General features: G+C 30.6%; 1 protein-coding gene across 1 annotated transcript; it reads right to left on the bottom strand.

Moving 5' to 3' along the window:
• Positions 1-5,019: 5,019 nt before the first annotated feature.
• On the bottom strand, positions 5,020-6,196 carry LOC114318637 (protein DMP7-like). Its single transcript, XM_028265571.2, has one exon. The coding sequence runs from the start codon at positions 5,900-5,902 to the stop codon at positions 5,249-5,251; it is 654 nt and encodes a 217-aa protein (XP_028121372.1). The 5' UTR covers positions 5,903-6,196; the 3' UTR covers positions 5,020-5,248.
• Positions 6,197-26,278: the final 20,082 nt, after the last annotated feature.

Genomic DNA, 26,278 nt, shown 5'->3' with positions numbered 1-26,278 from the left:
GAATCACAACGTGGCATAGAACGCGTTACCACTTTGACCCGAGTAAATCGATGCTCGGGGCCCACCTAAAAAATAGACCAAACTTGAGAAAAAATTCTGGTTTTACCCAGAATTTTTCCACCATTTCCAACAGAATCATGTGATATGGGAGAGTTGGGGAATGGAGAATTAAATCAAGAGTTGTTGTATCAAACAAAGAGCCTAAAAAGTAGAGGGAGTCCATCTCCAAGTGATCCCATTAATGGAGAGACTACAAAGGAGGATAACAGAAGAAAACTCAAAGCGAAACTTCATTACTTGAAGAGTGCTAGAGGGAAATTTTGAATCCTTTGTTGTGTTTGTCATCTATAGGTTTAGTTTGTTTTTTTTGAGGGAGTAGTTTGTTTTTGTTTATGTTTATGTTTATGTTTATTCTCCCTACAAAAGATGTGTATTGAACTCCATTGTATATATATTTTTTTTTGATTATAATATGACTTGCTTATCCAAAAAAAAAAAAAAAAAAACTGTCAAAACTGGAATAAGTATTAGGCTGTTTCCCAAAGAAATTCTAAGCCACAATTTCATTTGTGGTGGTTAGTTGGAGCTTTTATTTTCTTTTGTTTCGGAAAAAAAAAGAAGAAGTTTTTGTTCAAATTTATTTAGATGAACTTTTTTTTTTTTTTTATTGTAAAAAATGAAAACATATTTTTATGAAGGCTTTACCAATTTCACCATACTATCATTACCACTGTTGCTACTATCACAATCGGAGAGGAAATCACTAATAGGTTAGTTTTAATATTGCAATTAAATATGAAAAAAATGTTTTGATAGAAGAAAATATTTTTACCAAAACAAATGGAGACTAAAACTATGCTTAAATTCATCCACACCCAACTCAAACATTGCACAGATTATGGCACATTTACAGATTGGGTGATATTTTCAAGAAAACCCATCTCCTGTCTTGAAATTTTTGTCCAGATTTGTCTGTTTGGTAGCAAAAGATAAAAAGATTTTTGGTTGGTTGACTTGCCAAGGTTGGACAGATAGGGAGTCATTTTGTAATTTGTCTAAATCATTCAATAAGCTGATGAATTTATTTCCCATCAATTCTTTATCATCTTTGTTGTCGGTGATGCAAGCTCTTGAAGTTTAAAACTTCAATTGTTTGTTTCACAATATCTTTTACTTTTTCAAATTAAGGAAAAACTATAAATTAGCCCCCTTCACAATATGCTTTTATTTTAGACCCTTTTTAATTGTACAATCATATTTTGAGATTTTTGAGCCTTAAAATTTTTTAACACGGTGCATGAAAATGACAAAAATGGAGAACAAAGAGTCAACCACGCATTTTTTTATAAAAAACTTAAATACAAAACTTTTCTTGTTATTCTGCAAAATGGGAACTAGAAGCTATGCTAGATTGCTATTCATCATTCACACTTTTTATGATAAGGCCAAAAAAAAAAAAACGAATTGCACATTAGTGGGGGAACAGAAAATTTATCTACAAAAAAATAAAAAAATTTATAATTATAATTATTAATATTTATCACTTTTTTATAAATATATATATATATATATATATTTCAAATCGCAATGATATACTGTATATGTCATCATTTGTATTGATTTTCTTACTATTGAATTTCCTACATTTTCTCCAACAATTTTATAAGGAAAAGAAAAGAGGAAAAAGTCTTTAGTGATTTTTTTTTTTTTTTTTTTTTTTCCCAATAAATCGCCTTGAACACATCTAGCATTGTTTTTTGGTTGTATCTAGCAAGACTATTCAAATTTAACAACAATACAATTTATGCAGAAGGAATAACATCAATGTCAATTTCTTTAATTTTAATAATTTGTTAGTTTCGGCAAAATCTATATATAATCGACCAGAAATTTTTTTGAAAATGTCTTAGAGATACAATTAGTTAACAGCAAGGATTAACCCATTTATGCAATTAGAGGTTAGATTTATTTGAATCAAAATAAATTTCTCACCCAAAGCAACTTCCTAGCACCTTCCTCCCACCATTCACCCTCCACATCTCTTCCTCTCACAGCATGGCATATTGTGCTCATTTTGGGACTTATTTTAATAACCCAAACCGTTCAATTTTTAGAGTATATCGAGTGAAATATACCTATAAAAAATCAAGTTGATTGGAAATCAGTAACTCTTTCATCAAAATGCATTTTTATTTGGTTTTACATTGAAAACTACACTTACTATTTACTTTTTTAGATACAACTATGATTTGATGAAAGTGCTACATCAATATTTGATCAGTTTAATTTTTCACAGTTGTGGTCTACTTAATAAACTCTTAAAATTTAACGGTATGGATTGTCAAAATTAGTCCTAAAATATGCCCAATAAGCCGTGTAATAGTGGTTGTTGCGCATTATGCGCAATAGCAACCCAAATCTCTCTCTATCTCTCATTCATTTTGCATTTATTGAATTCATTAATTTTTTTCATTGCAAGATGAAATATATCAATTTATTAGAATAATTAATTATTGAACTGTTAAAATTGATTTATGTTTATTGTCATAAAATTCTCGAATGCTAAAATTATTTTTTTGGTGTTTTAATTACTAACGAAGTGTGTAAGAGAGACATTTTCAAAAATTATGTGTTTTGTTATATAGACTAAAACAATTTTAGTGTCTGTTACTTTATAACCCTATTAATGTGCTTTGTGTTATGTATGGCCTATAAACATATTGGGCTTGGATGTGCTACAAGTGGTAAGAGTATAAGATAAGTTGACAGTTTAGATATTTACCATTCACTTAGCAACTTTATTGTGTTTGAAGTTTATTCTCGTAACTCCGTTGGAAAGATTGAATATGATACACGTTATTGCCATCATTACCACACAACCACCAATTAGCTACCTATTACCACCACCACCACAACCATCCCTTGACCGTCACTTGATCACTACAACTATCGTTGCTCACCAATACACCACAACCACATTACTAGCTTCAATGTCACCATCACTGTTACCACAGCAATTAACACAATCGTTTCAATGATATCACAATCAAATGCAAGAAACCATTTTTCGTGAAAGATAACTTTTAACAAAAGTTGTCACAAATTTTTTTCAAGAAAAATGTCTTTTATCAAAATAAACAGAGCATAAATTTGAAACGTAAAATAACTGTTGTAGAGCATTTGATGAATTGGAAACAAACATTTGTCAATTATGTTATTTGATTTTGATAATGTCTTAAATATATTAAATTTGTTATGATTTTTAGAATACATATTTTATCTTATTTGACACAAAATATTATTTATTTAAAATATATGTTGTATGATGTATTTATGTTAAATATTATTTAAATGGAAGTTACTGTGCTATATCTGATTTTATGTAAATATTTTATAAAATTCACTATTAACATTTTGAAAAATATAGTTGGCCACCATTCACTTTTTGACAAATTTGATATTGATTGTTTGTATTCTTTTGACAAACGTGATATTGGTAGATTGTCATCTTTTAACAAATTTAATGGGTTGTCTTCTTTTGACAAAATTGATATACCCACGTGGGATGATAGGTTATTACTAATATTGTGTATTTAAAATCCCTACAACAATTATAAAAATTATAAAAGAGGGAGATCTATTATAAATGTTATTCAAAGAGATTTTACAATACATACAAATATTTTAATAGAAATTTTATTGTGCATATAAATATTTTAATATAAAAATTACTATGTAAGTCAATGTGCAGTCTTTATTTTTTACGTGTGTTGAAATTTTTGCCATCACTGTTTATTGAAAGCGACCCTTGTCAAAATTTTCAAACTCTCTCTTGCTCCGCGCAATTTTATTTCCTTGTGAATTTGGCGAGCTGCCCAAGTTGCAATGTGCTTTCTTTGCGTCCACGCGATCCAACGTCAGCAAGGATACCTCAACGACTAGTATTTTGTGTATATATAGAAATGTTTTGGTTGGAGAAAAATAAGAAGTGTTGAAGAGAAAATTTTGTGATATTGAAGTGTTCCCAAATATTATGTTGTGTGCTTTCACTGATTAATTATTTCTATTGAGAGAAAATCTGTTGAGATTTTGAGCTTTTATTGTATAAGAGTCTTATATCTCTTATTCTTATTCTTGTAAAAAAAGTGATAATTTTTGTCAGTGATTTTTGAGATAAAATCACTTGGTTAGAGTGATCAGAGTTGATCACTTATTGTAAAGGTTCATTAGCACCCGTGAAACTAGTGGTGTTGTTATTATTTGAAGAATAGCAGAGAACTCTCAAGGAGAAACTTGAGGAGTGGACGTAAGCCCGATTATGCCGAACTTCTATAAATCGCCAAGTATGCTTTTTCTTCCTTTTACTCATTTTATTTTTTATTACCTTCATATATATTGTTTCATATATTTATTTATTCAAGCTAAAATTTTAATTTGACAATTTATTTAAAAATCCAATTCACCCCTTTTGGATTCCCTTCTGGGTTACAACATTAATGTCATCAAGGTGTTCCCTTTTTTTTTTTATTTTTTTTTAGTGGGATATGTCCATTGCACAATAACTCTCATGGAGCTCAAAACACTAAGGACTTTGGGCCCCTGGCAAAATGTTGATTCCACAGATTATATAATGGCTAAATTAAGATTTCATTAAAGATAGACAGAGAGAGAAAAAGGCACCACAGGAGAGATGCAAAATCAATTAAATATAGTAACATAAAATCCTATATGGAAATCAATACATGGCCAATGTATGGATATGGCAGTTGTTTCTGGTGGAATTTTCCAAATCCTATATGGCTGAACTTCAATCCATGCCTATGAAACAGCTGCATAAGAAGCCAGAGAAGATTTATACTCACTTCCATACAAAAATGATATATACTATATGTATGTCTCATAACAACAAAGGTCAAAGTTAAGTGCAAAAATAGATCTATGTTAAAATTGATACAGTTAAAATTATAATGATCAAATTAACATGAGAGACACACAAACATGACTGCAAATGCAAATTCAATTTGATATCATATACATGTTGCTATATATCAGACATAAAACCAATTTTTGTATACTTCTCAGGAAAGGCATTGAAATTGTATTAGCAGAACGTGAAACCTTTTTCCCCATCTCCTATAATCCTATAGTATGGAATAAATGAAACAATACATACATTGTACAGATTTTTTTTTAAAAAATGAATCAAAGTAAATACAAAATAAAACAAAAGAAAAAATATGAAATAATACTAACGGCGAGAAAGAGGGAAACCAATGCCATGCCGGTTGGTAGGGAATGCGACGAACAACAGGCTGCAGATCACACCAACCCCAATAGGCAATGTTTGAAGCAGCTCCTTAGCTTCATCAGACGGGTTCAGATAAAAACACTTAACAACATTCTGATCAAACAGAACAATCGCGGAGAAAACAACGATGGAGAGGAAAGCATGAAAAAAATCAACCAATTTGAGGCTGTATTTGGCTGCTTCCTCAGCTGGAATGGTGACAGACCCATCAATAACCCACAAACCCCGCCATGTGGCAAGTCCATACCGGACTTTCCCTCTCTCGTCCCTGAAACTGTCGGTGAGACACACGAGGAAGCAAGACAAGCCACAGATCCCCAAGAGGCCTAATGTCATGGACTGGCTAACAAAAGAGTGGCATTTGCCTTCGTGTGTGAAAACTGGGGATAGAATTTGGAATGCGAGGACTGAACCGGTTGGGAGGAGATTTGCTAAATGAGCTGACATCTTGAAAGTCTTTCGAACCGCCTTTTGTCTAGGGGTTTTCTTGGGTTTTCCCGGTGTTACTGGCTGATCTTCCAATAGGGGTCGGCTTAATTGTTCTTCAAGTGCCGCCTCGATAGGTGCTGCAATTTCTTCCTTGATGTTGTCCATGGCTCAATTCCTTCAGTTTCAATATCTTGAATGCTTGTTTGTTTTCTATGAAATAACAAAATGGTTATATATATAAGTTGGTTTTATTTTGTTTTAGGTATTTGGGAGGAGACAGTGAGAGAGAAGAGATAGATAGGCGTGCAAGAAGCAAAAACACCAAAGAGGGATTCAAATTAGGATGGGAAGGTCAACATGACAGCCTTTCATGCAAAGAAGTTACTTTTATTGTATTAAAGAGTTTTTGTAACTGTAATAAAACAGGTTTTAAATTAGGAATTGTTATAGCTGACTTACTGTAAATAGGGAGTTTTATTGGGTGCCATTGTCTGTTGGTTTTTTTTTTTGGCGGGGGGGTTTGCTGACAGTCCATCGATGTGAACAAAGGCAGAAAAATTGTTGCTTGTTCAACTTTTAGTTGGATTGATTAGGGTTGTTTGTTTGATAATCCCCCCTCCCCCCCTCCCGGGCGGTTCTTATGACATATCATAGGAGACAAATTAGCAAAAAATAAAATAATTATAAAGCTTGGTGGATGGCGTGCTGCTTATCAAATATGATTTTTGAGTTCGAGTCTAACTTTTACTTGATACAATTTCTTCTTTTTCAATTTTTTCACTATCGATTGAAAAGCAAAAAAAAATTCCAACAAAAAATTTCACATGAAAAGTACAACTTTAAATCAAAAGTTCAATTAATTTTTCTTGTAGTAATTTCAAACTCTAATTTTCGACGTCAATCAATGAAGCTTTTCTATTCATTCTATCAGAGCATCTCCAACCCACTAGGCATATAACACTTGTTAGTTAAAATGTCTAGTGTGACTCACTTTTTTCAATTCCAATGCATTAGGCATATGATTAGGCATTTTAGCTCAACTCAAATTCATTAGCTACATGTAGCTAGCCTTCAACACTAGGCAAAATGTATTCAATCATTAAGATCATATCCCTCTATCTTTGTTGCTGATGTGGCATTCTATAAAATTAATAATATTTGGATAAATAACTAAAATAAAGAGCATGGTTGGAGTAAAAACGTAAAACAGTTGGTAGCTAAAATAAAATGTATACTTTATAATAACATTTAGATAGATAAAATGCCTACTACCATTAGAGATGCTCTTAAGATTTTCGCCTTTTGGTTCATCCGTTTTAATTAATCATTTTAAACTATAAAGCTGTACTTGTTGGGCCACGCCTGGACAGAGTCTTGCTCAGACCCATCTAACTCGGACCATAGCCTAGAAAATTTGGAGGAGGCTCTCAAAACTATTTTTTGCTAGCCCAACCCAGTTATGGTCCATTTGAAGTATCTAATATCAAGGTTTGCAAAGATTGGTATGAGTTGGGCCTACACTCATTGTGAGTAGGTGGTGAAAAATTGTTTAATTATTTCAGTTTTTCTAAAAATGAGTTTTTTTTTAAAGTAATTTGTTTTATTTTTAGAACACTTAAAAAGCATAATATTTGTGATTTTTTTAAAAAAAATTCACTAAATACAAAAAATACGAAAATTTAATATTTTCATATTTTTTGAATTTTCAATTCATATTTTTAAAGATTATTGTGAAAATTTTATACTTAAAAAAAAAGATTAAAAGTGGACTTAAAAAGTAAAAAAATAAATTGATTAAAATATTTTAAAAAATCACTAAAAGTACAAAAATATGAATTGAAAATTCAAAAAATTATTTTTGAAAACTTCAAACTAAACAGAGTGCATCGAATCTGAATCAAAATGCACAGGTAAGAAAAATACAATTATTTCATACATTGTTGACTAGTGACCCAAAAGTATACATTGATAATGTATAATATTTTGACACGTGATTGACTATTGGATTTGTGGAGAGAAAGGTAAAGGAAAGAAAAAGTAAAAAATTGAAAATAATTTCAACTTCATTAATTTTCATAATTTTTTTAAATCTCTACAAAAATTTAAAATCTAAATGTGACATAAATTCAAGCCTGGATACATGACAAAGGTTGATTGAGCACTGTTTTCAGGCATGGAAGGAGGCTAACCCACCATTGGAACTTTAATGGACTCCATATATAGTATAGGTTAAGTGAGCACTAAATTTTCTCTACTTTTTTATTCTTACGGATTAGTGCCCTGTCAAAAAAAAAGAAAAAGATAAAAGAGGGTTTACTTTTAGGGCAGATTGGATAATGGTCTTTGTCTCCAAAATCCCATTCAACCGGCCCAGGCCCAGGCCCAGGCCCGACTATGCCTGAAAAAACTGTTGATGGAAAGGTAGGTAGGCTGAAAGGATGAGGGTTGTGTTTTTCCAGCATAGAAAGTTCTTATATAAAATTTCATATACTAATATCTTGCTCAACATTAATTACATCATTTAACCTGCCCCATATAGTATATTGTCTGTCAGACTGGAGGATGAAGCTCAGTCATTTTAATTTTAATTTTTTTTAAAAATTGTTGTTTATGACAAGCAAAGTTAATTCAGAGTTCTAAAAAACAAAACAATAATTGACTTTAACAAGTTAAAAATTTAATAATAAAAGGAAAAGCAAACTCATTCATCACATCAATAGAGGACCAATTCATTAGAAGCCCCCTCATGCTTCATTTTTAATGCTTTCAAGTATTTTTGTTGTGACAAGTAATGAATAGTCAATGAGAGATAGATACGTCAATCACATATCTTTGTAGGCCTTGATCTTCTTAATTTTCTACCCTAGACAAAGGGAGTGTGTGGCCCTCTTTTGGATAGCAACTCAATCATTTTAATTTTATTTTTTTAAAAAATTTATTGTTTATGGCAAGCAATGAATAACCCGTGAGGGATAGATACATCAATCACTTATCTTTTAGGCCTCGATCTTCTTTTCATTTAAGCGATAGATATATCAGTCACCTATCTTTGTAGACCTTGATCTTCTTTTCATTGGAGGGATAGATACATCTATCACTTATCTTTGTAGGCCTTGATTTACTTTTAATTTTGAAAAATGATGCAGATTATTAATTAGTGATTGTATTAGAGATGTGGCAGTGGTCCCATCCACTGCCACATATATTTTGTGTCTTAATTTTTTTTTTTTTACTTATTATATCATTAATAATGATGTTAGTGATAAGAATTTAGTGATATATAGCATTGTTGTTTAATTTTCTACCCTAAACAAAGGGAGTGTGTGGCCCTCTTTTTAAGTTTCTCTCTCTCTCTCTCATATCTATTAAATTGAGGCAATACAATGAGGGAGTGTGTGGCCCTCTTTTTAACAAACTCCCCCCCCCCTCCAACTCTCTGGCCCTCTTTTTAAGCTTCTCTCTCTCTCATATGTATTAAATTGAGGCAATACAATAATGTGTTTTTGTTAATTGTGAAAGTCTGAGCTAACTCTCTGGCCCTCTTTTTAAGCTTCTCTCTCTCTCTCTCTCTTTCTCTCACATATGTATTAAATTGAGGCAATACAATAATGTGGTTTTGTTAATTGTGAAAGTCTGACCTAATCCATTTATCATTTAGTGATGATATTGTGAAGTATTTAGATAATCATAATAAAATAAAAATATATAATTAGAATTTGAATTTTGAGTCAAAAGTGGAAATAGAATTTATTTATTTATTTTTATCATATGAGAAGTGTGATATATCATGTGGTAAATTATATGATGCGATGAATAGTAATGTATAGTAAAGGTTTTATCACTTATAAATAGGTGAGTTTCCATGGTAATAAACATAGAGAAAACTTATGTATTATATGTGTGATCATTTATTTCCTCTTCTATTATGACTTTTTTTTTTTTTTTTCTTTAGTTTTATAACAAGTTGTCAGCACGAGATTCTATTCAGCTGAGAAGACAAAGCTACTAGGGAGTTGTAGCATAGCTTTCATTGATGCATTGACTAACTCAAAAATGATTGGTGATGATATCTGTTTAGTGGACAGTGCAACCACACACACAATTTTACGTGATACAAAATATTTTATACAATTAGTCATAGGAAAAGCTAATGTCAATACAATTTCAGGTTCTATAAACCTAATTGAGGGCTCCGAAAGAGCTAATATTATGTTGCCAAATGAAACAAAAATTTGTATTGATGAAGCTTTGTATTCTACCAGATCTAGAAGAAATCTATTAAGTTTCAAAGATATATGTTGTAATGATTATCAAATTGAAACTATAAATAAAGGTCAGGAAGAGTATTTATTGATCACTTCAACTAATTCTAGTCAGAAGTTAGTATCAGAAAAACTTACTACATTTTCATCTGGATTATATTATACGATAATAAAAATGAGTGAGTCACATATTGTCATGCACCAGAAGTGTTCTGACCCAAAAACATTTATGCTATGGCATGATTGACTTGGGCATCTGGGATCTATAATGATGCGTCGAATAATTAAAAATTCACAGGGAAATCCATTAAAGAACCAGAAGATTTTTTTACTAAGTGATTATCCATATTTTTCCGGTTCATAATGGAAATTAATTATCAGACCATCACCCACAAAAGTAATTATTGAATCTCTATCCTTTTTGCAAAGAATTCAAGGGGATATATGTGGACCCATGGACCCATGCACCTTTCTTGTGGACCATTTCGTTATTTTATGGTTTTAATAGATGCATCAACCAGATGGTTACATATTTGTTTACTTTCTACATGTAATGTCGCACTTACCTGACTCCTTGCTCAAACAATTAGATTGCAAGCACATTTTCCAAACCATCATATCAAGACAATTCGTCTTGATAATGCTAGTGAATTTACATCCCGAGCATTTGATAATTATTGCATGTCCATTGGCATTGCTATTGAACACCCTGTTGCACACACTCATACCCAAAATGGTTTAGCTGAATCTTTCATTAAGAGACTTCAGTTGATTGCTCGACCTTTGCTTATGAAAAGCAAATTACCTCTTTCAACATGGGGTCATGCTATATTGCATGCAACATTTTTGATTTGTGTCAGACCAACTGCATATCATGAGTACTCGCCATTACAATATGTATTTGGTTAACCACCAAATGTTAGTCACCTTAGAGTGTTTGGTTGTGTGGTTTATGTTCCTATTGTACCTCCACAGCGAACTAAGATGGGTCTACAACGTAGGCTTAGAATTTATATTGGTTTTGATTCTCCATCAATCATTAGATATCTAGAACCTTTGATTGGTGATGCGTTTAAGGCATGATTTGAGGATTGTCATTTTGATGAAATAATTTTCCCATCATTAGGGAGAGACAAGTCGTAGCTTGAAGCTCAACACGAAATCACTTGGAATACTTCAACGTTATCTCATCTTGAACCTCGTACTAATCAATGTGAACTAGAAGTTCAAAGGATCATTCATTTGCAAAGTATTGCAAATCAGTTATAGAATGCATTCACCAACACAAAAAATGTGACAAAATCTTACATACTAGCAACTAATACCTCCAGCAAGAATTGATGTTCCTGTCAGACAATCAGTGGGTATAGTATCAAATGAGTCTAAGACATGCTTGGTGCAAAAGACAAAATTCCTCGAAAAATGAAAGCTTAAGAACAAATAGTTGGTGTTCTAGAAGAAATCATAAATGGATCTCCTAGAGAGATCATACCTATAAATGAAAGTACCCCTGAAAAGGTTAGAACCACAAAACATGCTATAGTAAGCCTATCCAAATCTCTTATTACAAACCTTTAGAAGAAGAACCTCTAGAAGAGAAATCTCCTGAACAGTAATTTCTTGAAGTGGAAAAGGTACTTGAAAATAATGAGATCTCAATACATTATATGAGTATAGGAGAATTTTGGAATAGAAATCAAATTATTGTCGACAATATATTTTCGTTTAAAATTGCTCTTGACATTACTAGAAGTAATGTTGATAACATTATCAAAAGTGATGATGACAATGAACCACAAACTGTCAAGAAACGTCGATAGAGAAATGATTGGACAATGTAGAAAGAAGCAATACAAGCAGAGTTAAACTTGCTTACAAAACGTGAAGTATTTGGACCAGTAGTCCAAACCCTTGAAGAGATATAGCTTGTGGGATATAAATGACACTACAACAAAAGTAGTCTTTAGTGACGAAAACTAATGACGAAAATAAATTTTGTCACAAAATACGTATCTTTTAATGACAAAAATAATATTTCGTCTCCAAATGTACCATTTTTAGAGACAAAAACAAAATTTCGTCACCAATCTAAATACATAATAAAAAAATTAGGTGACGAAATTATTTTTCGTCATTATTTATATTTTTTTTGTCACCGAAGATTTTCCCGCTATTTTTTCGGAGGGTATCAAAATTTTGAGACTTTTGGTGACGAAACAATTGGTCACCAATTATAAAATTATTAATGACGAATATATTTTTGTCACCAATAATTTTTAATATTTTAATATCATTTAGTGACAAAACTATTTTTGTGACCAATATTTTTATCTTTGGTGAAGAAATAATTTTGTCACTAATAAATGATTTATTGCTAACTATTTTAGAGGGAAATGAAAATATATTGGCGCCTATGGAAGCAGATCTGTTCTTCTTCTTTTTTCTTTTTCTTTTTAAAAAAAAAAAGGCTTGGTTATACACAGAGACCTTACACACACACATACACACACACACACACACATACACACACACACAATAATTTCTCCATCAAACCAAATTTCACACACACACACACACACCTTATACTCATTCACGGGACTAAAGTTTCCTCACCGCCGCTGCTAACATTTCATCAATTCACACACATCGCCGGTGTGCCGATCGGCTCACCGCCGATAGCCTTTCACTACAAAACTGATCTAATCACATAGCTATCGATATCCGATCAACGTGATATTTTGTAAGTATATATTACTCGACGAATTCTACAAATTAAACGGTTCAAAATATCAAAACGGGATCCATGGTGAGCCCCCACAAGCCCAACAATACACTTCAGTCCTAAAGTCTTATCCTATTTTTTTCGTTTTTGTTAATTTGCGACGACCTTTCAAACCGTTGCAAAAAATTAATCTGCTAATATTCCACCAATACTACAATAATACATATTGGTCACACCTAAAAATTTAAAACCATCCCACTTTTAATTCAATGTGTGATAAAAAAAAAATGTAAAATCATCCCACTTTTAATTCAATGTGTGATAAAAAAATAATGTGTGAATGTGAAGTAACTTATTTATTTATTTCAGCAGCCCACATCCCCCACAAAGAAACAAATCATTTTTTATTTTATTTTTGAGATCCCAAACGTATCTCTCAATCCTCTGTCCCTCTCTCTGTCTCTGTCTCTCTCTCTCTCTCTCTTCAAGCCCTAACCCTAGTCTTCTGCATATCCGTGATCGCCCGGCACCCGTTCGACCAGCCGAGAGTGACCAGCGGCAGCGATCGGCGGCAATGGCAGCAATCGGCGAGCAATAACGACGACTGAGGTATTTTCTTCTCTTCTATTTTCTTCTTATCTTATCTTCTTCTATTCTTCCACTATTTTGCTAATTCGATTTTTGTTGAAATCGACCCTTGATTTTCGATTTTTGTTGAAACTAGCCCTTGATTTTTGTTGAAATCAACCCTTGATTTTTGCTCTCTCTCTCTATATATATATATCTCTCTGCCCCCTCTCCCCCAATTTCAAACCCTAACTATAATTTTCGATCTCTCAGATCTCAGCCCCTTCTCTGTTCTATATCACAAAAGTCATTTTGATTTCATTTCGCTTATTTTGAAGTGTTTCATATGTTAAAAATGCTAAATGTTCGATGCTTTCATTTACATGTTTCTTTATCTGCATTTTGTTGAGATTTACCTCTCTTTCTCTCTCGTTCACTCATCATATTATTTTCATTGTGGCCTTCACTTTGTGTATTTAATTCAATTCAAAATATGAAACCAGGTGCCATAGGGATTGTCTCTTATGTTTTGAATGACTTACGATTGAAATTTGCACTAATTATGGCCCAGGAATTTAGTAAATTAAAGACAATCTTGAAGGCATAAAGATTTATGGGCTGTGAGTATCTGAAGGAACCAAAAAGTCATGGTACAAAAAGTTTACTCTTAGACTGCCCTTAAATTTGAAATTGAGGTTTTATGGCTTTCAGTACATACCCAAGTATATAATTATTGGAAAACTATATAAATTTGATAGAACCCCCTTCTATTTGAATGTTCTGTTTCCTAATGATGGCATTGAAATTAAACATATAGGATTCACATTGGAATTACCCAAGTATTTAAATGTTTCCTAATGTTTTGTTTCCTATGCAACGATCAGAAAATTGGTAATGAGATCACTTCTAATGCCCATCTACTTCCAGCAACCAATGCCAATTACATAGATGGTCCTGCTATTTTTGCCTATATGAATTTGACAAGGTGTCTCTTTCTCTCTCTCTCTCCCTTTCTCATCTTTGTTCCTGTGCATATATTTCAACTTACTCCTTTTGTTTTCTTATTGGTTCCATTACATAACAGTGATCCACGAGGTTGTATAACGGCTACAATTATGCTACTGAAGCAAAAAACCTGCTCCAATCATGGCCATTTTCTCCTCAAGGGGTCCAAACAAAATCACACCAGAGATCCTTAAGGTTTGACCAAGATTTTCATTTTCCTTGATGGAGTTCCATTGTATTAGTCATTTCGTAATTTCGTATATGTATCACAATTATAATAATTTGATTTCTTAAATATTGTATTTTCTTTCTTCTATATAAATTGAAGTTTAGTAATTCTTTTGTATGATCTTTTCTGCTAGACCTTCATTACTATATATGCCTGTCACATATCCTCTATGTGGTGTACTAGGTTTCTATCCATAGTGATTTACATGGTGTTTTGACTTGTCTACCTTCAAAGGCCTTCTATGCAATTTTACTAAAAATGCCTTTCAAGATCATCTTCTAAACAAGGTTGTCAATTATGAAATTATGAAATTTTCCCTTGCTAGGTCAAGATTGTATTTGCAACAGGACATTATGAAATTTCGTTTTTAAAAATTAAAAATAAAAAGCCTATCATTTCCAAGTCCTGTTTCTTTTTTCGTTTTTGGTCTTCCGTAATAAAAGCAATCAAGTGTCATTCTAAACAAATTTTCGCTTCTCAGTCATGGCATGGGTTTTATATTAGTAATAATACATTCTTGTGTATTGAACTTGCATTGTTTTATAAGAATGTAATATGGAATGAAAGATGTGAGAAATATTGTTGCTCACCTGCATGCCGCATCTAATACCTGTTGTTCTACTGATTCTCTGCTCTATGAATTTGAATTGAGTTGTTGCTGCAGGTGATTGAGATATACAACTTCAACCAAGACGATTTGATGACTGAAGATATATTCGTCCTGGATTGTCACTCAGACATGTTTGTCTGGGTCGGGCAACAAGTTGACTCTAAGACTAAAATTCATGCTTTAACTATTGGAGAGGTATGATTTAATGGAATTGGCTTGAAGAAAATTTCATGCTTTCATTTAAAGGACAAAGAACAGCTACTTCTTTATCTACAACCACATTCATATTTTTGGATTCTTAGAGGATGCTCAATGGGTCATAGAACATGCCACTGGATGGCAAAATTACCCAACCCGATTTTAATTAAAAAAGGTTTGGGAGAACATTGATGGGGTAGGGTAAATGATAGGGGTAAGAAGGTCAAAACTGTCAAGATTTTAGTAAAATATGGAATTGTATCACCAAAATAGTTGAGTTTAAAATCAAGAAATCGCGTGTGAAACCAGAAAAACCCCGGCCCATTGCCATCCCACTGTTGCATCCATGTTTATTAATTCAAATATAAATTGCAGCTTTGCATCGATGGTTCTGAGCCAATGCTTTGTCAGTCCTGAAGAGGACCAAGACCAAAGTGAAGGTCTGGTTTCATGGGCTGGGCACATTCCATGGTCACCTTTTGTTCTAGTGTCTCACATGTTCATAGATCTGATTTAAACAAACAAAAAACCAAAGTTACATAATTAGTATGTATGTAGCAACCATCTCTTGAGATTTCTGATTCCTACAAGTCTTGATCATATTTGCCATATCTTACTATTATCAACAGAAATTTCTTGGACGTGATTTTCTTATGGAAAAATTATCTTCTGAAGCTCCAATATATATTGTTATGGAAGGGAGTGAAAGGCATTTCTTCTGCAATTTTACTTTGAATAAGCATTTGAGGTGGCTTGTGTTCACTATGCTTGTTATTTTATATTTTTGGAATTTGTTGGATCATGCCTAAGCTCTTGATATGATGGGATATTGGCATATGGGTTCTGTGAGCAACATATATGGACAGGCTTCGATGATGGTGCCCTTTGAGGATTACTTGTTAAACTTAGTGGAAAGAATAATTGCATATTACTTATATTTATTTGTGTATATATATACATTTTGGTTTTGGAGGTTGAGGAATTCCTAATATTCTTTTATAAGTTCTATGGGAGATTTAAGTCATTTGGTAGGGACTTTTTTTTTTTTTTTTGGCTCGTCTCAATGTGCATATGGTGGTTTGCATCCCAACATTTTTTTTTTTTTTTTGTTTTGGGTGGACTTTTCTTGCTATGGAAAGTGGCAAGGGGAACTGTTTCACTATAGTCTTTAGTGAATTTCTCCAGCCAGTTTCCAATTAAGGCTTTGGTCTTAAGGAATGCATTCTGCAAAACAAGACCACCCTAGCATTCCACCACACACAACTTTGACTAGCAAAAGGTGCCTATTTAGAGGAAATAAAAACAAAATAAGATGGTTATTTTCTATTTATTATATATGTATATATATATATAAGCAGGGAGCTGCCGTAAATGCCCTTGATTCTCAATTTGCATTGGATCAAACAATGCCTTAGACTAATTACATATATGAAAAATGGCACCATATCAATAGTATGGCCAGATATGTAAGCTTACCGATTTCGTGGTTTCAACATAAGCTATCATAGGATTTAAGTTTTGAATGCAGTAGATAACTGTAGATCCTAAATGAAGGATACTTGGGAAGTGACTATTTTAGTTGGCTTTTTGATTGGGTGTTTTGACTTTTTGGCTATTTTAACCAAAAAACCACCATCCCAAATGGGGCCTTAATCTTTTACTACGTGTCATAAGATGTTGTATGCGTTTCTTTTTCTTATTTATTTTTTTATATGATGTGAAGCTGTAATTACCCTTTCTGTATTATTTTGGTAATGACAAACATAAAAACTTTATTGATTTTGGTGAAGATACTTCTTTTGATGAGAAAGTTAGGTTTCCTTGTTCTTTTTTATCATGCCCTTTTTTTTTCATCGTTCTATATCTGATAATTCAGCACCAAGGCACGCTATTGCCTTTTGACACTAGAAAAGTTCTAGTGTCATATATTCATTCAAATTCACTTCTAAATGTTCCAAGGTACTTTGTGTTTAACCCTGGCATTTTTACATTTATTCCATGGTTGTTAAACTAAGCTAGTGAATTATGAAACCCTTATTGCGGAACCATGTATTATTAGATTCATATTTTCATTGACTGTGATAAAGTTTTCTCCTATTTTAAAACTTGTTATGTTAATTTCTACTTTATTCTCTCTTTTAGGATACTGCTGACAGTCCTCCACCTGATGAACATGCAAATAGCACAGCAAAATGAACAAATTGTAAGGTTTCAAAAGTCAGAGAGGAAACAAAGCACGGTAAAATTTGGTTTCAAATTTACTTTGAAATTTTTATTTTCTCTCTTCTAAGTTGCATGTTAACATATTTAGTGAATGGTTACCTTAACCTTTTGTTGTTGTTGTCGTTTTTTTCTTTTCTTTTTTAAATGGCAGATTGGAGATGAACGAATTTGGTAACCTACATAGCAAGAGTTTTTTTGTTGATATTACCAGACACATCCATCGCAGTGTAGTTGTACTTTTTGTTGATATTACTAAACATGTATTTTGACTATGTTGTTGTGGGTTATGATTATATTGTGATGAATTTTATCTTTTTGTTGATATTTTATTGAATAGATTAAAAGACCAGGTTTTTGTTGATATTACCAAATGAATAGGTTTTTGTAATGATTTGTAATGGGGATTATATTCAGCAGGTTATTAAAAGCACAAGTTATTTTGATTGTGTTGTAGTTTTTGATTTTACTAGAATAGATGTTATGGTTTGGATGTTATATATTAATTTCTTAATACTATGAGACATGTATTTTGCTTGGGTTATTTTATGATAATGAACAGTTTAATTTTATATTGATTTGTATTGGATATTTTATTTAATAGATTATTAAAATGTACAGGTATTGTTTATTGAAAAAAATATATAAATTGCAAATATAACCCTCCCCCCAATTTTTAAAATTTATTTATTATTGGTGACGAAAAAAAATTGACACTAAAACTTTTTAATCCCAACAAATAATTTCGTCACACATATTCACTATTTCATCACTAAATTAAAATATTTGTTGACAAAAGTTTTCGTCACTGAAGGGTCTTTTTTTTCCATCTTTTGGTGACGATATTTTTGTCACTAAAAATTCTATCGCTATTTTTAATGACGAAATATTTTGTCACCCAAAACAAATATAATAAAATTTTATTTAATTTTAGTGACGAAATGAATGTTATAGGTGACAAAATATTTAACATTTAGTGACGAAATATTTCGTCACCAAATACCAATAATAGGTGACAAAATAATTTTCGTCATCAAGTACTTTTAGTGACGACGAATTAGTGACGAACGTGGTGACGGAATTATTTCGTCACAGATAAATTTGGTGACGAAAATTTCACTATTGGAGACGAAATGATTTTGTCATTAAAGAACCATTTTGTTGTAGTGTGAGTGTTTGTTCAAAAATGCAATAAGCAAAATGAAATTATAATATATAAAGCAAGACTTGTTGTGCAAGGTTTCTTGTAGAGACCTGGTATTGATTATGAGGAAACATATTCACCCGTAATAGATGCAATTACATTCAGATTCTTTATTAACTTGGTAATCACAGAAAATTTAGATATGCGTCTAATGGATGTAGTTACAGTATATTTATATGGATCACTAAATAGTTATATATATATATGAAACTCCTTTAAGGATTTAAAATGCCAGAAGCATTTAATTCGAAATCCAGAAGTGTTTATTCAATTAAGTTACAAGATCTTTATATGGGTTGAAACAATCCAGACGCATGTGGTATAATCTGCTCAGTATATATCTATTGAAAGAATGATACATAAATGATCCAATTTGTCCATGTATGTTTATTAAGCAATCAGAATCCTGATTTGCAATTATTGCAGTATATGTTGATGATTTGAATCTTGTAGGAATTCCAGAAGAGCTTACAAAAATTGTAGAATATTTAAAGAAGGAATTTGAAATGAAAGATCTTGGTAAAACAAAATTTTATCTCGACCTACAAATCGAACATTTGCCAAATGGGATTCTTGTACATCAATCAACAAATACAGAAAAAGACTTGAAGAACTTTTATATGGATAAAGCTCATCCTTTGAGTACTCCTATGGTTGTTCTATCTCCTGATGTGAAAAAAGATTTTTTTCGACATCGAGAAGATAATGAAGAAATCCTTGGTCTTGAGATATCATATCCTAGTGCAATGGGTGCTCTTATGTATCTTGCAAATTGTACCAAGCTTGATATTGCATTTGTTGTCAATTTATTAGCAAGATATAGTTCTGTACCAACCCGAATGCATTGGAATGGAGTAAAGCAAATATTACGTTATCTTTGTAGAATAACTAATATGGGTTTATTTTATTCAAATAAATTCAAGCTGCGGTTAATCGGATATGCAGATGTTGGATATCTCTCTGATCCACATAAAACCAAATCACAAAAAGGATATGTTTTTATCTATGGGTATACTCTATAACTAGGCGATCAGTAAAACAAATATTGACTGTTATTTCTTTAAATCACTCAAAGATATTTGCAATTCATGAAACAAGTCGAGAATGTATTTAACTTAGATACATAATCTATCATATTCAAAAAAAATGTGGATTGTCTTCAACAAAAGATAATCCAATCATATTATATGAAGATAATGTTGCGTATATTAGACAGATTAAAGGAGACTATATCAAAGGTGATAGGACTAAACACATTTTACCAAAATTCTTTTATACACATGCGCTCCAAAAGAATGGTGATATTGATGTTCAACAAATACGATCAAGTGATAATTTGGCAGATCTATTTATTAAAGCATTACCGACTGCAACATTCAAGAAACTAGTGCTTATTATGCAGCATTGAGGGGGAGTCATCAACTATAGTAGATTTATAGATTGTACTCTTTTTCCTTCATCTAAGGTTTTTTCCTACTGGGTTTTCCTTAGCAATGTTTTAATAAGGCAATTTAAACATATCTCATACAAGAATATTGTACTTTTTTTTCTTTCACCAAAAGTTTTTTCTCACTGGATTTTCCTTGGTAAGGTTTTAACGAGGTATATTCTTAGTATATGGTTATATAAAGGGGAGTGTTGTGAAATATTTAGATAATCATAAAAGAGATGCAATTGAAATTTTAATGAGTTTTTGGCCAAAATAGAAATAGGAAAAAGTTTTACCATGTAGAAAGTGTGGTATGCTATGTGGTAAACCAAATGGTGTGATGAATAGTAGTAAATAGTGAAGGTTTTATTACCTATAAATAAGTAAGTTTGTATGATAATAAATATAGAGAAAACTTGTGTATTACATGTGTGATTATTTATTTTCTCTTTCATTGTAACTCTTTCTTCTTTATTTTTTTAGTTTTATTTCTTCTTTATTTGTGTGGTAATAAATATATGTTTTTTGAGTTGTTGACTCATAATTTGTTACTATTATGTTAAATTGCTTTTGTTTTGTTTGAGAAACAGTTTCTAAACCTACCTACCTTCAAACATTGTCTTGTTCCACTACAAATCTACATCCAAATTTTTACAGAAAGACAGATTTCCACTTTTCATATTTTAATTCACAAAAACAAATACATAAATACTAAATCCACAAGAATGTTTGCAATGAATTTTTCAAGAAATTATTTTAAACTGTATTTTGAGACTTTGATAATTTATATTCAAAAATTGAAAGAAGAAGAAAAAGAAGATAAACCTGTTAACTAATTAGGATTTTCATTTACACTTACAATTGGGAAGTAATCGAATCAATCATAGTCAAATGTAAAAATTCATTATTTTTTCTATTATAGAATGATTTTTTTTTTATTTTAATTTATTTTCTCACTGAAAAATCAGGAGTGTTTGGAGCATTCAAGAGCATATACAATCCATCATCATCATCGTCATCGTCGTACATTATTGGAGCAACAACTCCACATGTATTTCTTTGCCGGCACCGACTTATTAATGATACCAGCTGTTTTTGAGATGAAATTTTTGTTAGTTTACTTTTCAGTTTGTTATATTCTTATGATGGTGAAATTTCAAGCCTTTCTAGAAGACAATATTGTGTTCTAATAGTATATGTTAAGAATATTTAAAAAAATTGTATATTCATTACTATATATCTTCTTATGTAAAATGTACAACAAAAAAATTATAATTTATTATTATATTATATATTAGATCTTTGAATCAATTAAATTAGCTTAATTGGTTAACCTTGTGTACTTCTAACTGGCAGATTAATGGGTTAACTGTCAAAGTCATAATTTGATTAACTTTTTCATTATAAGATTTTTGCTGTATTGAGTTAATTTACTTTTGAGTCAGTTATTGGATTTATAGATATATGTGTTAATGGATTATGATATTTCTCATCATATATTCATATAACGCGTATTGCTTGCTAAAATCAAACCAAGCTAACTTTTAAGTCTCATCAAATAAGATTAACTGCATGAATTTTTTGTCTCCACTCGGTTCTATTCAAAATCATTTTGTTAATCAAATTAAAGAGATTTATATATCTATTTACTGCACTAGTCCACGTCAATTTAAGTCTATCCCTTTTCCTAACAGTATCATCTACCGTCATTGTATCATATCTCTTTACTACCACCTCTGTTGGTTTCTGTTGTATATGACCAAACTCATTTCAATTTATTCTCTCTCAACTTATTTTCTATCGGTACTACTCCTACCAATTCTCTAATATACTCATTCATAACTCTGTCTTTTCTAGTCTTGTCATACATCCACCTTAGCATCTTCATCTTAGCAACACTCATCTTATCTACATGTTGTTTCTTAATTACCCAACATTCTGTCTTATACAACATCACTGGTCTAATAGTCGTTTTATAGAACTTCCCTTTTAATCTAAGATGTACTCGTTTATTGCACATTACTTTAGACGCATTCCTTCACTTAAGCTACCCCGTCTTAATTCTGTGGACCACATCTACTTCAATCTCTCTAGTCGTTGTGATAATCGATCCGAAATAACGGAAATGTTCACTCTTAAATAGTTTTTGGTTTTCAATTTTCACTTCTTCTCTGCTTCCATTGTGACTGTTACTAAAACTACACTCCATATACTCTGTCTTAATTCTGCTTATCCTAAATCCTTTAGATTCAAGTACTTTTCTCTAAATTTTTAACTTATAGTGTTAACTCCTTTTATAATCTCATCCACTAATACGATATCATCTGCAAAAAGTATAAATCATGGCACATCATCTTGAATATTGTGTGTCAACTCATCCATAATTAAAGTGAAAAGATAAGGATTTAAGATTGATCATTGATGTAACCATATAGTAATTGAAAATTCACCCGTCTCTCCAAGAGACGATTTAATAGTGGCCATCACACCTTCATACATATCCCTAATCACATCAATGTAACATTTTGTCACCCATTTCTTCTTTAATACCCACTAGATTATATCCCGAGATACTTTATTATATGTTTTCTCAAGATCAATAAAAATCATATGAATATATATATGTCAGAATCATGTACCATTATGTAATATATTGAGGGTAGTCTCCATTTGGTTCAATTTAACAATGAGCTATAATCCTAGTTGTTCGTGTTTAGATTATGAATTTGGATAAAAATTTGAAAAGCAAAAAGAGGATGAGATGTAATTATATTTCATTCACATTTTTTATTTTCCTTTTCAAATTACTGCCTAAATTCATAATTCAAATACAATTTAAAATATTGTTAAATATTGATTTGGATTCTCTTCATTTCTGGAGAGGAGAGTAGTTGCAGAGAGAGGATTAAACTAAATATAGTAGTTGCAATGATACCATGCCAAACATTGTTTTTGTTTGTTTGTTTGTTTGTTTTTCTCATCTGCATTATTTTTATTTTATTTTATATTTTATATTTTTGGAATACGGATTTCTATATATAACGCATGCAGATCAAATTCCATAAAATATAATTGAGAAGGGAAGTAGAATATATATAGGAAACATCATCTATCAGGAAAACACATAAAACAGTCTGTTGCATCAAAGATTTAACTAAGCAATTATAAAATAGATTTGAATGGTAGACTCATTTTAAAATCAATTATGGTGATTTGAACCATTCATTTTTTTGGATTCGATCAGTAGAATATTGATATAAAAAACCAAGGTGATTCGACATCGGTAGTTATAATCATATTTGTTTTAAAAAAATAGATGATAAATATAATTTCAGGATTAACCATCCATTTTTTATAATACAAATTTGATTCAAACATATAGTTATTGATATTTAATCATTTTAATTTTATATATATATATTTTACTCAACGATTTCTAAAATATAGATAGTTTTGATTATCGAAACAAAACATATACAATGCACTTTACAAGTCCTTCACATTTCCTTATATTGAGATATAAATATTGAAAAAAGCGTAATCCAAAATAGGTAGATCTCTCAGGCTTGAAAATGTCAACATGGACGTCCCAATGTTTTGAGTATATTATTAAAACAATAATGATATGCAAGGGTTCAAGTTGAGCGAGTCTAACACGAACAAATTGAGTTTAATCCAAAAAAATTAGGTCTCAGCTATACAATTTCAAATTTGGTGAGGGTTTAGGTTAAAATTGGATTGGCCAAAAAATATTTGGACAGGACTTTTCATAATCTGAGCAACTCAAATAATCCAAATTCTATTGTTAATATATTTAAATTATATATAAAAAATTAAATATTATAAATGATTTTTGTCACCGTTTGGATAATTATTCTATTGTTTGGTGCATATAATTCAAGCTAATTTTCTTATTGTGATTTGTATTTGTATTTTTTAACATTTTTTTTTTAATTTTCAAAATTAGAATACATTAATTTAGGATAATTAATGAGAATTTTTTTGTCATTCGATTTGGACAACTAAACCAGCATTTTTTAGTTAAACCCGAGGTTGAGTAAAAGTTAGTGGTTTGGGAACATCTTTACACTTAAGTTGGACCGATAAACAATCCGATCAAATTACAATCTTAATGCTTTGTATTTAAATAAATACTTAAAAAAATATTCAAATTTTTGCAATATGCAAAATAAATTCATTTAAATGTAATCTATATCATATTAAGGCCTCGTTTGGCAAGTGGCCATTTTAGTCAAAAAGTCAAAAAATACTAAAAAAATCAAAAAACCAATAACCCATATCAAAAAGTCAAAGATTCATTTTTCTCTCTACTTTTTGTACATCTTTTCATATAAAGTCAAAAAATTATCCACAATATACTTATTTTTTTACATTATATTTTAGTCAAAAAATTAAAAAATTACTAAAAAAATCTACTCCCAAACGAGACTTAAGTCTAATTTTACGCAATGTATTCACATTCGGTCTTGTTTGGCAAATGGCTTTTTTAGCCAAAAAGTCAAAAAGGTACTAAAAAAACTAAAAAGTCAATAACCCATATCAAAAAGTCAAAGATTCTATTTTCTCTCTACTTTTTGCACATCTTTTCGTAAAAAGTCAAAAAGTTATCCTAAATATACTAGTTTTTTTAGTTTATATTTTAACTAAATAGCTAAAAAATTATTAAATTAGCATGTTCCCAAACGAGACCTAAAATAGTTTTAAAATATTTCTGATACAAAACATTATAATTAATTAATAAAAACTATAATCATAGAAACTTTTTTTTATTTGTCAGCTAATGTGGCAGAATCAAAATCTGCCACGTAAGTTTGCTGATGACCAAGCCCATCCATGCATTAGGTCATCATCTCATCTTTCCAATTTTTTTTTTAGAAGGTTCTTCTTATCTTTCTCAAGTTGAGCACGTAGAGTTTTTTTTCTTTTTAATATTTAAAAAAAAAATAATTTAGGGAATTGATTCACTTTTAAAATTATATTTTAAAATCGTATGTTGAAAATGTAATTTATGATAATATGAATTTTATTAAGATATATTGCATTTTTAATATGTAATTTTACATGTTGAAAATACAATTTCAATTTTAAAATTTTTTCAATAATTTGAAAAGTGAATCAATTTTCTAAATTATTTTTTTTTTAGAATATTAAAAAGAAAAAAAAAACTCTGAGTACGTGAGAATCTGCGTCGACCTTGACAAACACTGGAACCTTAAAATACTACGCATCATCTTTTATTACATTTATGTATAATATAGGGTCTTTTGGCAACCTTTTTTAAAAAAATAAAAATAAAAATGAAGAAGTTAAAAGTCAATTTTTAATTCATTTTGAATCATATCATTTTTCACATAAAAAAAATTTAAAAAGTTAAAAAAATAAAAAGATAACTTTTAACCATCTTCTCAAAACGCTTCATACAAATAATTAAAATATCTTAACATATGCCTTAAGACATACATTAACAAAATCCATAATAAGCGCATTCTCATTGGCTCCCTTATCTTCATTTTTTAACAATTTTAGGGGGTTTTTTTCTCACATAAAACCAACCCCATCAATTCCCTTAAACCAGCCCCTATTATAAATTGAGTTACAATTGCTCCCTAAATGTAAGGAGCTATTGTTCACCCCTAAAAACTAAAAAATAAAAAATTACTCTTTATTCTATAATCATCATTGATCTCGAGCACTTCCATCTCAAAAATATAAAATATAAAATAATTAAAAATAATATTTTAATAGAATAGAAAAAAAGTAGAAAATTTGTTCGGAAAAGTAAATGAAATAGTGATTTCTAAAATAGGTAATGAATTTTTTAATAATATTTTAGGGTAAAATTTTAGGAAATTTGTTGAGGATGCTCCAATAAAGGGTGTGTTTAGTTTGTGTTTTGAGATAAATTTAAAAAAAAAAAAAAAAAATTAGGGAGAGAGTTTAGAAATTTTTTTAGTTTGTTTGGTTGTATATGTTGAAAATAGTTTGGAAGTTTGAGATGATTTGATATTTTGTTATAATTGAGTAGATGTATGTGAGAGAAAAAGTGATTGAGAATGAGAGAGGAGAAAGAAAAA

The sequence above is a fragment of the Camellia sinensis genome, chromosome 8 (genome assembly GCF_055761805.1).
Source record: "Camellia sinensis isolate YWXY chromosome 8, ASM5576180v1, whole genome shotgun sequence".
Lineage (NCBI taxonomy): Eukaryota > Viridiplantae > Streptophyta > Magnoliopsida > Ericales > Theaceae > Camellia > Camellia sinensis.
The sequence above is the reverse complement of the archived record's forward strand: the minus strand, read 5'-3'. Positions and strand labels throughout refer to the sequence as shown.

What these genes read in the sequence shown, in the direction of transcription:
- LOC114318637 (XM_028265571.2), bottom strand. Translation starts at nt 5,902, where the DNA reads ATGGACAACATCAAGGAAGAAATTGCAGCACCTATCGAGGCGGCACTT.